The sequence below is a fragment of the Acanthopagrus latus genome, chromosome 22, assembly GCF_904848185.1.
Source record: "Acanthopagrus latus isolate v.2019 chromosome 22, fAcaLat1.1, whole genome shotgun sequence".
NCBI lineage: Eukaryota > Metazoa > Chordata > Actinopteri > Spariformes > Sparidae > Acanthopagrus > Acanthopagrus latus.
Window position 1 is genome coordinate 8,538,691 of NC_051060.1, and position 19,120 is coordinate 8,557,810.

The 19,120-nt window shown below is 42.1% G+C and overlaps 1 protein-coding gene across 1 annotated transcript in view; it reads right to left on the reverse strand.

Annotated features, from left to right (window-relative positions):
- Positions 1-441: 441 nt before the first annotated feature.
- Positions 442-19,120, reverse strand: part of LOC119012419 (exostosin-1) — a 264,612-nt gene continuing 245,933 nt past the window's right edge. The window contains exons 10-13 of the mRNA XM_037086241.1: positions 18,528-18,617; positions 8,807-8,967; positions 7,163-7,334; positions 442-1,391 (exon numbers count right to left, since the gene is read on the reverse strand). Of these exons, the coding sequence (XP_036942136.1) occupies positions 1,206-1,391; positions 7,163-7,334; positions 8,807-8,967; positions 18,528-18,617 (609 nt within the window). The 3' untranslated portion in view covers positions 442-1,205. The remainder of the gene's footprint in view (positions 1,392-7,162; positions 7,335-8,806; positions 8,968-18,527; positions 18,618-19,120) is intronic.

Sequence of the window (19,120 nt, forward strand, 5' to 3'; positions counted from 1 at the left end):
CCTGTTGATTAATATAACTGTTCTTTATTGTTTTTCTCTTGCAGAGCCTGGGTATATTTATAGAGCGATGAGTGTTATACATCTTCTGGGTAAATAAAGTTGATCTTTCACTGATGATACTTGATTTAATAACCAATTTGGCGGCCTTTACTTCTGCAAATCTTTTTTTCCTCCTCACCATACTAATAAGCCGCCAGTGTGTTCGTTCTAACTCGATTATTAATCACTGAAGTTGCTGGCCCACACTGTTTTCACAGTGTCAATATCACTAGCTCTCATCGTCACCCTTTACTGGAAATGTGGCTCGGTGTACACCTACATGCATCGCGAGGGCAGAAGAGTCAGAGACGAAAAACAGGAAAAAATATACTTTGGCAAAGAACTGATTCACGGAACTGGGGAAGCAAGGACGACTGAGAGAGCAGACAAGAACAGGTGGTCTTGACTTATAACATCTCTTTATTTTATTTTTTGTTTTCTTCATATAGACATCAACTGCTGCTGAAAATCTACAATAGTATACAAGAGGCTTATTGTCTCTGGGTGTTTTGGAGTTACAGCTGTCATGTAGCCTGACCATGAAGCTACAGTCCCTTTTGTTCATGTTATATCTTTTCTGTACACAGTACCCAGAGAGTGTGTCCTTGAACTGAAAGAATACAAGCTATTGTCCATAAATCTCTTCAGACTTTTGTCATACATTGTTGTCCTTACTGACAACAGTCCAACTTCAGCGACAAACTCCTCTTTTTATTCAAACACAAGATGTTTTTCAGGTCCTCATACAGTCGCCTTGTTCCAACCATGCAACACATACATACACACACGTACGTCTGTGGTCAGGACTGTCTTTATTGTGTCCAGGTCTTTGTTGCATGTGTCTCCATGCATTCATTTTTATGTGCATGATCACAGATGGCGGTATTAACAGACGCTCGCTGTTAACAACCACGCATACAGTATCAGTGTTTTTTTTTTTTTCATAGAAACACACAGTTTAATGTTCTGCTGCGTACCTCAGTGTTTTATCATTTTTATGTCCAGTGCATGTGTGAGTTTTCTTTTATAGCCTCATAAATGTTCACGTTTCGTGCGTGTGTTCCCGCCACAGCCTCTCGGAAAGGAAACAAAGGAGCACGCACTCACAAGGCCAGCCTCTGTGTCTTTCTCTCTCCGTTAACGATTCGGTGTGTATCCTTGTGCCGTCACAGCTTCTCAATGTCCCTGTATTTCTTCCTCAGGATGGAAACCTGGTCCCTGAACAACACAGGGTCCAGCCGCATCTGGGAGTGCAGCAGGGGCATGAAACCCAGCCAATGACTGAAGGCATTCATGCAGGTCTGTCGCTGGGCGAAGTGGTCTGGGTCGGCCCAGCGAGATGCCTTGGAGCCCTTTGAAAAACCGAGAGAGGGAGTGGATAAATGCATTAGAACAACAGAGGAATCAATCAACAGAGTGCTGTAGCAGCGGGTAATGTAACAAGGGGGGCAGGCTGATAATAATCCTGACTGTGCAAAAAGATGCCTGCAAAAACGGGAAAGAATCATTTTATTGTGATTTTACTGACTGTGTCGTGATGTATTGTGTAAAACCAATCAGCTGAAATACAGATTACAGGAACTAAATCACGACTGAACACACATAAAAGGCTTGGTCATGCTAGAAAAGCGGCTCAGGAAAAATACTTCTCACATGGAACATTTGTTTCTGGATGGTTGGTGATTGTTAGTTGTGACTATAGAAACCAATTAAATGTTTGACATTAAGGTGGTGGTGTGATCGAGAGCTACTGAAGTAAAGGGTCAGCACATGAGAAGGAAAACCAAACTTTTGGCGCTGAAGCGTCAAGCAGGAACAAAAATACCAGAATAAGATTAAAAAAACATTTATTCAAAACATTACTTACAGAGCAGAGTAATAAAACACAGACCAGTTTTGGTTGCAGGTATTCTTTTCATCAGGGTAAAAATAGTGGACAAAGATCAACCAAACATTTTATAATCTTGAGTGAATGCAGGTGATGATATCAATGAATCTTATTGCGAACATGACTAATATGAGAAATAACCAAACATCAAAACACATGTCAAAAAGATCCAATCGATTTTTTAAATTACGTGAACTTTTTAAATAACTGAATTGTATCTGTAAGTAAAAAAAGAGGGCCTGTGTGAATAAACATTCTACTACTACTGTAGCTAGTGAGCTAATGGCTAACAACAGCTGAGTAAGAAGTGTAGTAGCGCTAGCCCATCACAATAGCTACCAGAGTTTGTTTTTACTTTCTGACCTTTTGTCTTTGTATTGTACATCACTTACGAAGATGTTAGCTGCTAGTGGAGTAGCACAAAGTTCATTCAAAAGATGTATTCATACCTCTGAGTCCTACCTGATAAACCATCCCTTGTGTAGCTGATAAGCTAGCTGATGGCCGGAAATGCTATCGGAGGAACTATTTTGTTTGTACCTGCCTGTTCCCCTTCCCCTTGGACTGAAAGGGAAAAAAGAGGCTATCAGCGCTAACAAACTTGCTAACTTCTTGCTAAGTGTCCCCTGGTGAGAAAACCAACAACAAGTAAACACAAACAGTCTCTTTTTTGTGTGACTGACCAATGTTTTGATACACTTCCTTTTTTTTTTTTTTTTTTTTTTTTTTTTTTTAAATTTTACAGTCCTAACAGAGTAAATAATTAAATAATAATAGATGTCACAACAAAACTAATAATCTACAAAAGCTCCCTCAACTTTTAACGTCTCGCTCTTCTTCTCTCAAAGATTAGCACTGTCAACGTGACCTGCTATCAACAGGGCGACAAAAAAGACCAAGGACAGCAGGATGTGTAGGTGTTACTGAATAATCGTTGGATCACTTGCTGTCTGTCCTTTCCACACTTAGTGTACAACTTCCGTTGCTTTTGTTGATGATGTTGCTTCTGTCGCTGAATTAAAGTTCGCTTTGAGGTTTTCACTGTGGGCTTTCACACATCGCAGGCAGCATCCAGCATCCAGCATCCAGCAGTGTTCTGATTCAGCTCAACCTGGCTTTCATTTCTTCCTTGTAGCTGGTTTGTACAGGAGTGTGTCTCATCAGCTATAAGGTCAGGTTACTAGATATTCAAAGGTATTGTGTGACTGACAGATGCTGAATATGTCTCTCTAGAAACAACACACACACAAAAAAATGGCCCCACGCTGACTTATTTGCTTGTATCCATGCTCTGATGGCTTCCCCTTTCTTGTAGACACGCAAAGACCGGTATGTTTTTAACATCCCAGACGTCCCACGTGCCTGTAGTCATGATGGTTCGGGGTTGCAGGCTCCATGCTGATGAAGCTGCTCCTTCTCGTGGACAGCTTGTCATGACATGGCAGGAGGTGTTTCTCACATACTGCAACTCCAAATATTTGTTTTCACAGCTCTGCTCCTCCAGAGAATCAAGGTTCGTCATGCCGACGGAGCCGGTCGACCTGACCAGCTGGTTCACTCTGTGGGAATCTCCCGCTGACGCTCCGCAGAGCAGTGCAGAGAGTCAGAGAAGTAGAAAACTTCAGATGAAGTGTCTTTCACATATTGCTGGGAAGTACAGCCTGCCTCCACGCTTTTTGGCTCCAGGTTGCAGGTTATGTAATTCACTGTGTCGGTCAGTCAGTGCGTTGGTAAAAATGAACTCGCTCTGACTGTACAGCCGGGATTCACATTACCTGGGGATGTTACAGAGCCAAACATGCTGCAGCTGATCTTCAGTTGTGTGGTTGTGTTGGAGTCTTGCTTTCGGTTGCAGGTCATTGTCCAGACAAACTGTAGTTCCTAATGTTGGAATGGAACATCAGGAATGGAACATTTACTGAAAGGTGCAATATGTAAAAATTTTAGTGGAAAACAAAAAAATAGCTAATATTATCAACAAAATGTGAAGAAATAACAGTTTTGAGAAAAACTGTATCTATGAATTGTGCTACAGAGCTATCTGCTGTGGCTAGCACGCTAACCAGCTAGGCTCCAAAGCTCCTGTGCATATCCGCATAGATCCGAGCACCCAGTTTGGACTGCTAGATGCACGGCTAACTGAGCTTACTAGCTAATCTGGTTATATGCTCCCCCCAATGAATTTGACATTTCTTACAAATTGCACCTTTAATCACACGCTGATCAAAACCTGCATGCGCACAATTCGTGTTAACTCGCCGTCAGTGTGGAACTGTTCGCGAAAACAAAATAGAGACTCTTGTATCAAAACTCTGCTCCACAGCACTACTAGTGGTCAAAAACTCCACTGGAGAACATTAAGAGAGCCTGACGGCAGTTTTAAGGCCATGTGGTTCAGGGAGAAACATGAACTCTCTTTTAATAAACAGACAAGTAGATGAAAAAAGATTCTCGTCCATTAACTGCAGAGAAGCTTCGGGCTGCATACAGCTCTGACCTTCCCCGGGATAACCCTGTATGTTGTGTGTGTGTGTGTGTGTGTGTGTGAAAGTCTGCATGTGCTTCGTGTGGCCAGCCCGACGTCAGGTGCTGATTGATGGCCTGACCACAGGCAGGACGATGACTCGGCAGAATGGAGGCCGTGATTAATGTCTTAATTGTGAAGGCAGCGCTGCAAACCTAGATTTACTCTCCCGCCTTCCCTTTCTTTCTTTCTTTCTTTCTTTCTTTCTTTCCTTTTCTTTTTTGATCCTTCATTTACTCATTTTTAAATTTTAAGAGCTGTGCTGTGTCTCTGACTCCCTCTTTGTTGTACTTTCATTACTCTACCCGACCCTCAGCACCTCCGCTGCCGCCCTCCTGCGGCGCACAGGATGGATCTGCTCCCGCTCTCCGCCCCCGTGCCACAGCTTATCAAAGGGGGGGTGCTGCCCTCTACCTTGCCCTCGGCTGCCCCCTCTCAGACTCATCTACCAGCAGCCGCCCGGGGGCTCACCCCACCCCCCTCTGCCATCCATCTCAAATAACCAGGTGAGGACAGAAAGCAGCAGGAGACGACGGCATCACGGAGTCGTCAAGCTTTGGGCGTTCGACTACTGCGAGGCACAACACAAAACTTCCAATTAATGTAAGTGAATAATCTTTAAGTGGCCTGCTGAGAGGACTCGCGTTAGCCTTTCAAACATTTCATAGAACTTTAACGTCGTCAGGCCCTAACACACTTGGTTACCGGCTCACAAAGATGCAGATGGATCCCTGATGTTAAACCACAGTAAGGGCTACACTCACTTGCCGATGTATTGGGAACACCAGTCCGGTTCTCCAGAGTCGACACGCTCACATCTTTATTGAGTCACGTATAAATAGACTGTCTCTCTGGGTGATAACACTGGTTTGTTGTGCCAGATTGAACATTAAAGCTAAATGTCAGTGAACCAAAGCAGCTGGTGGTGGTAAACATCTCATAACGAATTAGTGTTGTAAAAGTTATGCAAATAATGTGTTAAACAATATGAAGTACTGAGAAAAAGGCTTAAAGTATCTGATATTAAATGTACATTTGCATCAAAAGTACATGTAAAAGTAAATCATATTGTATACTACAGGTCGACAGATATAGTCTTGATATTCAGCATTTTAGTTATCCAATTGCAGATAAATTCATTTTCAAAATGCACTACTTTGGCTCTGATGAAGCTTCTAATGTGCAAAGTAACTAGACGCTACAGTTGTCAAATAAATATAGTTTAGTAAGAAAGTCAATTTGTTTCCAAATTGTAGTGAAGAGAAAGTATAGCAGAAAATGCAAATAGCCAGGTTAAGTAAAAGTATTTTTTAATCTTAGTTAAGAGTTACTCCACAGTTTTATTAGAGTGTGTTTACTGGTCTTGCGTAGTGCTTCTGCATATGTGAAAAAATAGTATAAATACTTTTGTGGCTCCAGCAGAAGGACTCCACTGCGGTAATTTGTTTTTAACCTCCCCATAATGAGTTCAACAGTGTTATTGGAGTCCAATGCTAGACCAGCGGACTGCTTTTCAAAACCTGTCGTCTACAGTACATTACCCAAGATGCATCATAGCTACTTTTTTTTTTTTTTTTTACTACTTGTATCATCACATGGACACATTGCAAACACCCATGATTAGCTTTTGGTGGATTCTTTCAACCATCAACCATATTATTAACCCTTAAAGTCTTACGTGACCCTCCTTGGGAAAGACTTCTTTTTGGTGGAAACAATTCCATTAATCTGAATTAATTAGTGTGATGAGGATTTAGTATTCAGCTGTCCGACTGTCAGACTGCATGACACCAAATATTTAAGATTGTTTTAAAGGTTGCATACCCGTGCATTGGAGCAGGGTCATTTCCTAAATGATCATTTGTATATGATCACAATGGCTTCAAACACTGCAGTTCAGTCTATCATGTTCATATTTTTTATACTACCAGCATCTCACAGCACAATCTCTGCAGGCAGAACACTGGCTGGTGAAAATATGACAATCATGACCAACTCACAGCACAAGAGGATCTGAGGACTTCGTGTTCTCCAGATTTTTAATTAAACAGATTCTCCGGTTAGCTCTTAAAATTAATGATGGAGCAACTCATTCCAGCTCATTTTGATTTTCAATATTTGTCCTTGTGCTGCTCTGCGCTTGTTGCTCCAGTCACTAGTCTTGAGGATGACTGCTTGCCAACCTGATAATAAAAAAAAATCAAAAACACCTCTTGACATAGCAATAAGAAGTTTTTATGCTTGTCAAGGTGGAAAAGTGATAAAACCAAAATGTAATAAAACGCAGTGGAAACTCATTCAATGAATTTTACTATTACATCCATGATGAATTTGACTTCTGCAGAAGAGAGGAGAAGAGGCAACAGACCTGTGTGCAGTGATGAGAAGACATTAGACTTCCTCAATTCAAAACACTGTTTCTATCTATCTGTATTCCACTATCTGTTTATCTTTCTTACTTCTCAGTAGTTTAATAGTACTTGACCAAAATATTTTTTTTTTTTTCATCTCAATGAACCGACTTCCATTAGCTGTATAACAGCAGTAGGTACTTACATATATGAGGGTTTTATCACCAGATACACAGTAGAAATGTAAGTATTCTATGGTTACGTAAGGTGTTGCGCTCTTTTCTGGAAATTCTTCTGTATATGTGGACTGAAACCACTCCAAACCTCCGCGTGAGTGTGCAGCTATCGATAAGGCTCTACCTGGCTCATCATGGTCTCCTTGTACTGCTTCTTCTGCGTGACTTTGATCGGCGGCTGCTTGGTCACGGCCGACACCAGGAAGTTCATCAGGATGTCTTCGCAATTAGCCATGCGGTCGACCGTGTTCAGCAGGCTGGCCGGGACGTAGTGGGTGAACAGGTAGTGGTAGTATCTGACGCACACACACACACACACACACACACGACAGGAAGGAAAGAATTGTGTATTTATTCATTCACTTTTATCAAATGCGCACGTTTGTTCTGTTCTGCTTTGTTCCGTTCCGACCGGTTCCGTTCAGTTCGGCCCCTGTGTTGCTCTCTCGGCAGCGTGGGAGCACTAGATCACTGTCACCTCTGTTAGCTCCCTGCCAAAGTCTGCTATCCCTCGCTCACACACAAGCAGACACACACACACACACACGAGCACTTTCCACCTTTCCCTCTCACTTGCTGACTCATTTTTGCTGCCTTGCGTTGGCATTTGAGATTTTAAATAACAAAAGGACTAAAGAGTCGCATTGAGCGCCCTGACAATAGAACAATGAGAGAGCTGTTTATCTGCGTGACAGGATGCTTCAAATCCCCTCAGAGAGCAACACTCTCCTCCGTTCAATTTACCGCTCTGCTTAATACTTCAGTTTGCCACTTCCTTTTTTTTTTTTCTCCCCCCTCTCAGTCCCGGCTTTGTGTTTCTGACAATCATTTCATGAGACAACAGAGAGGTGGAGAAAGATCGTATTATCCAATTTCCTTTTCTATTACTTCGCTAAAAGAAAAAAAGAAAAATAAGATGTGACTGTTGAGGGATGACTTTTAATGTGGTCTGTATCTCGTGGAGATGGAATAAATATTTCTGTTAAAGTGGAATAAACCAGCCTGACAGGTGATGCAGAACCCTGACATCAGCTTCTTCAGATTAAAGATTTCCCTGTTTTATATCCCCCTAAACGCTTGTTTTAAATGACAGTTCACATATTAGCTAACGTTTAAATCAGTGTGATAAAAGAGCATTTCATTCACCGTGTATCCAGTTAACTTAACAAGCAGTAATGACTTCCAGTTAATGATCATCATTAAAAAACACTTCCTCAGAGGCTAAATTAGTCTTTATTATGTAGACTATCATATTAATGATATTGACTTAATTTCAGCCCTAAAACGTGTCACATCTTGAAAATAATAACATAAGAAAATAATGTTAGTTGGATTCCCCCGCCATCGAATTCCTGCATGCACTTGCTACTTCGGGCTTGGAGGACTTTTTATCAGCTGTCCTTGTTGACCCCTAGTGGCTGTAGTAAGTATTACAGCAGCAAAGGAAGATGTCAGGTGAGGGAGGAGGCTGGGGTGCACAGGTGGGCCGAGCAAACACAGGACTTTTACCCAGGAGACTGCTGTACATACGTACCAGACACACTGCTGCTTAAGTTACGTACATAATCAACGTTACATAAGTTATGTTCTTATTTCAACCCAAAGCAATATGTTGCCCTGAACCTAACCAAGCAGTTCTGGTGCATCAACCTAACAAAACTGCAACTGTACAATCAAAGTCTGGTTTGAGGAAGCGTTTGCATTTTTCAAATTTTCACATATTTATTTTACAGGAGTCTAGGTATGTAAAAATCGTGTTTTTCTGTACCTGTGGTAGAAAGCTGCCCCCGTCAGGACCATGGAGTAGTCATTGGTCCATTTAGAGGTGTAGCCCCAGCGGGACCTGGAACTGTCCCAGTAGTGGCTCCTTGCGGGATAGCCGACGATGCGCTCCGGAAAGCTCTGCCACACGGTAAAGGCGAAATCCACCTGGGGGAGCGGAAAGTAAAGACAGAGGTGAGAGGGGAGAATGGAGACAAAAAGGAGGGAAATGGAGAAAAACAGGCAGCAAAGACACGGGAAGAGGAAGGGGAAAGGTGCCGACGGAGGAAAAGCACAAAGAGATGTAAACAGGCATTCAAAACACACAGGAACACACAGGATTTAAGCAGCTTGTAGGGGAGGATATAAACAACTTATTCAGAATAGCTATAAAATGGCATTTAGCCTGCTGAGCCAGCAAGGCCAGTGTCAAAACAACAGCCTCTGCCTCTTCACAAGCTCACAAACAGCATTTCAAATGGCTTTGTGAGCAGTTTTTCTTCCACCTGAATCATTTTCCTTTATATTAAATCTCATTCATGTATCTTTATGGCTACAGAGCTTTAATTTCTACTTCGATTTTCAGTGGGCCTCACCTGGAATTTCCACCGAAATTCCTCAGGATTGACCGGCTGAGGTTATAGTTTTGTTTTTGATGTGTCCTCTTTAAACCAGAGCATGAAGCGTAAATCAGCAGTTTTAACAGCACTTGTAAAATCTTTGGGGTGAACTGTCCCATTTTTAATTGAGTGATTTTTTTTGACCGCCCAAAATGAAATGGAAAAGAAAGGGATGCCGAAGAACAGAAGAACTGGACAGACGAAAGCGGTAAGAAAGCATTCGGTATGACGCCTTCAAATAAGAAACGCAGTTTATTGCTTTTACTGTGAAGGAACAGCAGGAAGTCTTGAGTTACACCCCCTGTGGCTATGTTCAGAAGATCTGCTTTTAGTTTTTCCTTGTCCGCATGACCTTAAACTCTTTACAAAGCACCCTAAAATGTAACACTTTGATACCATGCGGTGAATTTTAATAAGCCATCCTAAACCAATCAGCTTCTGTTTGCACCTGTTTTAATCTTCCATCAGTTGCATTTATATATTTCTTTTAATTCATGTTGTTCTTTTGTATCTTTTAATATTTTTTATGTCCTTTTAAACATTATAATAAACTACGTCTGCCCTCAATGATCTTTGAGTCTAAATAAAGGTAGTAAAGGTTGGCGGGTGACTATTATGTTAGCTGATGTCTGCACACAAACGTTGTATACAAATAGAATATTATTATTAATATATTGGGAAAACATGAGGTTTTATGTGCTGCAGTGGTTCAGGATCAGGTCGGGTAATAATGTGGTCAAAAAGAAAAGAATGTGTATTCAGGTTGAATGCTAACAACTTGACACTGTCAAGTATTTCTGTAGTCTGTGTTTGTTCACCACAAACGGTGATTTCCCAGCATGTGTGGATGTTAGCTGATGTGTCGAAAGACAGCAGGAACTCCTCCTCCTCTTTTTTTCATCATTTCTTAAGCACCTTTTTTCCTCTCGTGTACACAAACAGAAAGTTTTACTTTAATCACATTCTTTTTTTTCCTCCTAAATCTCCAACATCTTAAATGAACTCTGCATCTTCTACGCGGGACATGAGACACTTTATTTTTCACAGGCATATGAAGAATTTTAGTTTGGAAAATCTCAGAGACCATCAGTTAAAATTAAGGGTGTTGCGATATACAGGTGTTGATGTTAACCGTAAAATTTGAAAAATAAACAGACAAACACGATGAGGTAGGTTTCCAATAAAATAAAGATATATCCATAACAGCATAAAGTCATTTCTTTTCATTTATGTGATCAAAAAGAAGAGGCACATTTCCTGTTTGTGAGAACCTACATGAAAATAAACCTGTTCTAATAGAGATTTCTCAGTGTGCACCACCCGGAGCAGAGCCACTGCTCGTGTCTTTTCATTGACTTTATAGGCAAACAGGCTGCTTCCAATTCCCTTTGCATGTTGTCTCAAAACACCTTTAGACTCTTAAATTCTTGTGGAGAGGAACTTAACAACTTGGAAGGCGTCTGAACGCTCCACAAGTGTGTGGCTCGAAATGCCGAGGCGGCTTCTGGCGGTGCGTAGTCATCACTTCCCTGTCAGGGCCCCTACTTCCGCAATAAAGAGGAAATTTCACGTGGATGTGTTCTGGAGCGCCTGGTGTCCTTGAAGGAGCCTGAGCTACCCGGGAAAAGATCCTCTTTAGAATTCGCAAACACCGCTGAGACGTGCAGGCAGACACACCGGAGAATACGAGGATCAGCACATAATGAAATACCTGGTAACAACCGCGCACACACACACACACACACACACCACCTCAGGAGCCGGGGGAGAAAATTAATTACCAGAATAGTAGAGGTGGAGAGACGGAGGAGGAGGGTGGTGGTGGGGGTGGGGAGCACGGAAAGTGGATGTTCTTTAGCGATACCTCGCGGCTTCTGTCATGAATCGCGTGAGCAATTACTGTAAAGCGTCGACTCTAAGCCGAGAGAAAGGTTGGAGCTGCCATTCTCAGTGCAGCTCCTGATGAACGGACGTGTTAAGGGCGTGTGCGCGCGGGTGTGCGTCCGTACACGTGTTTGTGCTTGAGACGTGTCAGATGCCTCCACAGCTGTGTGCAAAGGATTAATGATATCATGCAAATACATTTTTTTTTTTTTTTTTTTTGCCTTCAGAGATTAAATTGCTCTTTATGACGCGAAATGGCGTGTGTGTGTGTGAGTGCGTGTGTGTGCAAGTGTGCGTGTGTTACAAGTAGGGGAGAGTGACACAACCCAGATTCTTTGCACTCATAATCTGTCCGTCTTAATTATGATTTAAAACAGAGGTTTGATAGGGATGAGGAGCTCAAGGGAAGGGGTGGCAGACTGAAAGTGCGTATCTATGTGTGTATTCATGTGTATCCGTGTGTGTCCGTGTGTGTGTGTGTGTGTGTGTTATACATACTAATAGATCCTACAAGGCCAACATTGATCCGAGGAGCAGAGGGGTCAATCCAACAACGGATCCGTCACAAATCTCTCCTGATGTCTGGGTTTACCGTGTTCCAATGTTATGAGATGAAAAGGAGTTACATCACATTTGGAGCCCCCCCCCCCTTCGCTTATGGTCTCCTCCGATGTCTTTTGAGAAGTCGTGTTTTTCAATCTGCTTTTCTTTTTTATTTTGCTCCCTTTGAAGCGATTGCCACTGCGGCGCTCTCACTGTCAACTTCCATCTGATTTGAGGAAGATGTGTCTTAAACCGAGCTCGTCTCCAGCGGCTCCGGAGTGCTGCGGCTCTGATGAAGTTTTACCAGCAGTCACAGCGTGAACCGAGGCGACCAGCTGCGATCCAAAGTCCACGCGGAGGCCACAAGCGGTCTGCGCTTGGAAACATCTTTTGAATTATAGTTGCTCTCACCAGGTGCTCTCTGCGGTGTGCGCGGTTGCGTCTGGTCTGGACAGTTCTTAAAAGTGTTCTCGAACATTTAGCGAGAAAACTCTGTCCTGCCAAACTTCCAGCCTCTCAGAGTCATCTGCTTGGACTTTCTCTGGGGTTTCTTTCACTGATTTCCTTCTATGACAGTGTTGGCATGAACTGTTTTCACCACAAGACCACCCAACAGCCCCTGAATCCCACCCTGCTCCTTATTTATTACTGAACATTCCTCATCCATCCAGGGTGGATGCAGGCCATGCATGGTATCCCAACACGTCCCTCCCCCCAGGAAAGATTTCCAGCTCCTCCTGTGGTATCCTGAGGTGCTCCCAGGCCACATGAGATTCATAATCTCTCCAGTGTTTTTTGAGTCTACCACAATGTCCTCTATACCACCAAAGAACGGCGCCCTAACCGCCTCAAGTAGCGGCTCTACTCTGATTTCTGAGCCCCTCGCACTATCTCCGCGGCTAAGCCCAGCCACCCTGCAGAGGAAACTCATTTCAGCCGCTTGTCCCATATCTGAGTTCTCCTTCTTTTCGGTCACTACACAAAGTTCGTGAGCACAGGTGACGACTGGAGTGTTAATCAGCCAAGAAATCGAAAGCTTTTCCTTCCGGCTCCGTGAACATTTCCTTTTTTTGTAATATTCCACAGATGCAGGAATGCTTCATTCACCTCCCTAAAACTGGTCGACTTTAATCCCGGTGACCAAGAGGAGAAAACGCCTCTCTTTTCAAAACCCCCTCACGGCAAAATGTTGACCTGGAGACACCTCAGAAGCAGCAGTCTTTAGTAGTCTGTGAGTGGACAGATTTCCGTCACAGCGATATCAGCCGAGTTGTCGAAACTTTACAGGTGTTTTCAGATAAAAATGAACGCAGAGTCTGAAGACGTGTGTGAGTGCTCACATTCTAATGTCGTGATCATGTGTCAGGACGGGAACATGCTGACGGGTCGCTGCTGGTCTGATCCCACCACAAGACTGTCTCACTCTTAGAGATAAAACTTGAACGATATAGGGTTCTTCTGCTCGTCACCCGCAGGACAACCCTTATTGGTTCCTGGTAGAACCCCCTGTAAGTGCTTACCTAGAGCCTTTCCACATGCTAAGTATGCTAACAAGAACCCACTGAGGGGGCTTCTACCAAAAATCCTTTCATATTGTGTTTCATAAGTGTTTCATTTAGAACCCAAAGTTGAGAAACTGAGAAAACATTCACACTTCTTGGAACAGCGATAGAAAACTAGGTGAGACTCTCTGAGAAAAAGCCAGGAGAGGATTTGTTTAATCAGTCTTACAAATAACCCTCGACTAACCCCTTTTAAAAATATATATATATAAAATGCTTCTGGGTGGATCAGAGAGAACCCTTTCTTAACCCATCTTATTTCTACGAGTGTAGTTTGTTGTCCATTTTAGTCCGAATTAAATTGAATGTGATTTAGGATCATACAGATCCAAACTGACAACCTTGCATTCTGATGAAACATGCCGAAGCCCTGCGACAACCTCGACCGGGCCTCTAAAATGACAATAGGATCACAAATTAATCCATCGCCGTTGAATAACGATTTCCATATCCACCGTATTGAAAATGTCTTCCAAAGGGCATAACGCAGCAGCATGCTTGGCTGCCCAATGAGAGACAAGCGCTTTGTCAGGTTTTCTTTCCGCCGTATTCCCGTCTCTAATCTCTCCTCATGGAATAATCATATATTTAATGAGCTGAAACAATGTAATTATGAAATTGGCAGAGCCATTCTTCCAGGGAGGTATCGTAATGCGAAAAGTCCTATTAGAAGTTTAATGTTCTCTCTTGCACATTTTCACTCACTTGACATATTTCATCTCCTTTCAGTAAATCCCCTCACCATGTTAAAAGGGCAATTAGAGTGACGGGTTAGTGAGCACAGCAAAGATTCGCTCTTTACGATTCCGCCCCCTCCCTGACATCTTCTTCCTCCTCCTCGCGTTTCATCAAACAAGCCGCGTTGCCCGTAAAAGTTCAGTTGTTCAAACTCGCTCGCACGGCCGTGCCACAAATTGAAGTGCCATAAAGAGTAATTGTGATCCCATCAGCGTAGAGAAGGTGAACATTGACTTGCTCCCATCAATAAAACATCTCAGAGTGTAAAGATATATCGGCTCTCCTGGGCTCATTGGGCCTCACGATCCATTATGGATCGGGGCTTTTACTCGCTGAAAAGCTGAAGGGAAACAAAGCGGCTGCTTGTAATGACTCTCGAAGCAGAAGCACTCACTTAGCATCACAGATGAGCCGCTCCTCATCATTTCACTGCCTAAGGTTTAACGTCTGAAACGTGAAAAAAAAAAAAAGAAAATGTAAACACAGTCGACTTATGTAGCAACATCTTTTTGTGTCTTATAATAGGAAGGTAATGACTCCTTTCGAATGTGTACAGCCAACAAAGATAAGTGGCCTGATAAGTGGTAGAAGTTCTGTAAGAGAGAATACATTAGGAAGTATACCTGCAATAAACAATATTTCACAGCATATTTATGGCAATTTTAAAGCTCCTGTTAGTTCTCCAGATTACTTTGGCAGAAACTGATGAAAGACGTTAAAATCAACTGTTTATTTAATTTTAAGACCATCATGCTCAAAGAGCAGGTGGGCTGTTGTATCACCTTTCCTCAGCATGAATTAAGCTGGAATTAAAGTTGTCTCCCTTTCAAAATAAAACTACATGTTGGGTCGACCGCGCCACGGCAAGAAGTCAGTGTGGGCTGTCGTGGATGTGAGGACAAGCACGATCCTGAAAACGTCCATAAAATAAAACGCAGTATCTTATGCTGCACATTCAGTGTGTTTATGTTCTGTAAATAAAGAATAAAGAGTTGTTTTTTCAGTGTTGGTGGCGGGGTCCGCCATTCCTGCGCAGCCCTTATTGCAATTCTCTTTGGATAAAAGGGTCAGTAAAATAAATGTAATGGAATTAATTCAATTTGCATATAGCATCTACACACGAGGGCCTCTGAGTAAACGATGCATTCATGTGATCTAATGTTACAGCCTCACAGTTCACTGTTTAAGCTCCTAACAGCTGCGTCACAGCTGTTTTACTGCTGCTAGTTTACATTAACGGCGTCCAGGCGTAGCATGGGGTGACTGCTATAGTGAAACATTCCCAGGAAACACAACGTATTTTTCACTGAGGTCAGCTCTGACTGATGTGATGTTAGTGAGGAAATTGTTCTAAAGGTCAGATGAAACAAGCTGATCAAATGGAGCTCAGGTGAAAGTTGATATGGAGTCGTGACAAAGAAACACTTTGTTTTTAACGATAGACAATAGAATATGAGTAGAAGAGTGGATTTATATTTGTGTTTTATAACAAAGTTTTGATTCTGTGTTGTGGTTGTACAGAATTTCGCTCAGACATCTGACATAAAAACTAATTCCACACAGTTAAACCTGAACTATAAGCAGTAATCAATAATCTAAAAACCATGAAAAAGACATAAATTCATACATCTAAAACATCAGAGATACGTGTGTACAACTTTAAATGTGATATATGCTTCACTATTTCTCAGTAGTTCCTAGAGAGGAACACCACTACCTCTGCTCACATGTCAAAGTCCGGATTAAAAAAGAGGGGAACAGAAACAATATTTCCTCTCCTGACCAAGCTTTAGACAACTCATTGTTTTGTTCTAAATCAAGTGTCATTGAAACAAACTGCTGCGGTGATTCCCATCTTCTCCTTTAAGTAACAAGAGAGGCTTTAATCAAAGAGTCGCTCTGTGTTTTGACAGTGTAATGATATGGACACAGAGGTAATGGCTCTCGTAAAACTCCTGACTGAAAGCACTTTGCTTTTCATTAAACACTCATGACTGCACTTTTTCTACTTTCCTTTCCGTATTTATCCAGCCTTGATTGTCCCTTTGCCTTCCGTCTTGTTGTCTCTCATCTTTCTCTTGCGTATATTCTTTCTTTCCTTTTCTGTCCCTTGTTTGCATTCCCCTCTCTTATCTCTTTGCTTTTTTTTTAAACCTTTCCTTTCTTGTCTTTTCTCACCTCTCTTTATAACTCTTGTTCCCTTTTTCCTTCCCCACTTCGCTGATTTTTGTTCCTTCCTTGCTTCTTCCCCTCTGATTCTTTCCTCACTGTTACATTAATTAAAATAACACTGTGTTAATTGTATCTATCTTAACACCACACCATAATTGAATTAAGCCTGGGCCTCATGCCTCCACAGCACGGATGTTTGTAATGACAACTCTTAGTTTTCTATTTGAAATCTGTCGTTGAACTTTGTTTCTCTGCTAAACTTACTGCTCATCCTAATCATTTCATCTGATGCACGTGGAATCGTCCTTTAAAGGCAAAGCACATTTAGTCGCTCAGTGTCCGTGGCGATGTCTGGCGGAGCAATTCATTTGCAATGAATGGTATTCATGACTGTGCGTGGACTGACTGCCTTATTTCAGAGAGGATCGATACTGTGTTAAGACATCACCACCTTTTGCCACCAGCTGACATAAAACCATGCAGGCTGGAGCTGGTTATAAAAACATTTCCAGAGGCAGGATTTCAGCGCTGAGGTCCCTTGACTTGTTTTCACAAAGTTCTGTGCAGCCTGTTGTTTCTAAAGTTTAAAAGTTTGTTCTTTTTCTATATTTCTTATATTTTCATTTCAATTCATATATATATGTGTGTATTTTTTTTTTTTTTGCAGAATCCACATCCACATGCTGCAAAGTTATCTCAACATATCTTATCAGATGTCACCCAGATGCTCTTCTTTAAATCTGGGGAAGCTAACACTCCAGCGACCTCGGGCAACGTTACCTGAATTAAGTGTTTTGTTCACCAAACACACACTTTTGTCCTCACCTTTAATGTTTCTTCTCACGTAACACTGAAATGGAAAATATGACATATGCAAGCTAAACTGACCAGACATGATACCAGGGCTCACTTTTTACCAATGTGTCAAAAGCAGCATCCTGGTCAGTTTGACACTGTTTGCCTGCTTGAGACGCCCCCCGAGAGCAGCAGTATAAAGAGCAAGTAAAGTCAGAGTCGGGGACGGGTCATGCACTGGGCCTCTCCCTGCAGACTGGGACCCACTTCCTGTATGTGACTGAGAGTTCAAGATTAAGTTATCTCACATGTTATCTTACGGAAGTTATGTTAAGTGAGGTTATTTTCACGCGAGGTATGATGATTTGCCAAACTAACCAAGTAGCTTTGTTGCCAAAACCTAACCATGAAAATGTTATGTCATGTGTTTTTCAGTAAGCTTTATTTTGAAAATCTCAGCAGAAGTTGCATATTATGTAGGCTGTTAATTGCAAGCTTGATCATCGAGCCCTTCCTGATGCCAGAGGGGGGACAGCTTACACTTCTATATTTGATGAGTTGGGAGTGAGAAGGTGTTGCTTTTTAACTTGGACAAGATACTTTCTCCTCAACCTTTTAACATGAGATCATGTGTGGAGCCATCCAAACCACTTTTAGTGGGTTCTCATTTTAAAACAATCCAACTGGAAACATTTAAACCTGCTATTCGAAAGAAAGGCTTATTCATGAGTTTCAACTCCAAAGCATCTGTTTTTGACGAGTTGGGAGTGAGACTCAAAATCAAAATCAACTGTTGACAGTCAGCACCCGTAACTGTCAGCCAGCCGATTCATGGAGCTAACGTTATGTTAAACAGCAAGCTGGTTACATCTGCGGTGATGAGAAATCTGCCAGTGACTTTTGATATTTCAGACATCAAAATCAGCTTTTGCTAGCTAGAAAGAAGAGGTTTGCTTTTGTTGTCCTCTTTCTGAAATCAGTGACCCATTGTTTATAAGATTAGTATTCATTTCCTAATGTCAGCATTTAAATTGTATGATTGCTGTGGGAGAACAGAAATCTTGGCATTTGTGGCAACAGTGGGGGCAGAGGTTAGTGAAACAACCATCATTTCAGTTTGAAAAGTACATCTAAGTGCAACTATTTGACATACTATGAAGATGCAGTGTTTTCTGTGTGTATTTACAGCCAGCCTTGGCGAACTGATTCTTCACTTAAGCTGTTTGGTGATTAATCCAGTAATTGAGATTCTAATCCAGATGTCTGATAATGGTGTTTTGGTGGCCTTGTGTCTTGGGAATGCATCCGTCTCACCTCATTTTGTTGATAAAGCATCAGTGTCTCAGTTCACCAGCTCGTGGAAAAGTCCCCTACATTGTCGTGCCAGTTGGTTGATAAGTTATCAGAGACTCACCTCATTTGTCGAGAGAACCGAGTCTTCATCCAGACTGAGAACAGCATCGGTGAGGATGACGTCGTGGGGGTAAAAACGACTGCTCATCGTCTGGGAAGAGGGGCACAGAGAGAGACAACTGACATCATTGACAGTAGTTTATCATGGAAAGTATCTCATCAGAGGTTTTTTTTTTTTTTTACCACATATCACAGGGAGTATGGTGATGTCCATTTTAAAGGTAAAGAGGTGAGAAAACCCTGCTGTGTGTCTATCGACATACCAGTTGCCTTCATAACTTTTCCTGTGACTCTTTATCAATTTACTCCCGAGCAACCAGCAGCTTGATCCATTAGCCTAAAGACGGCTGATGATGCTATTGACTGAATTATTGACCGCTGAGTAGCTAAAGTTCAGCACAGGTCAACAACTGTCTTCCTGAATACATACAAACTGGGACAAAACGGTGACAAGGGATTGAAGCTACGGTCATAATGGACATATTCAAGCATGCATTCCCTTTTCTGGTGTGAACTCCAGAGTTATCCTTCGTCCAACAACATGGTCTAATTCCCAATTGTCAAATTCCGCAGATTGATCAGTGACCTCAAGCT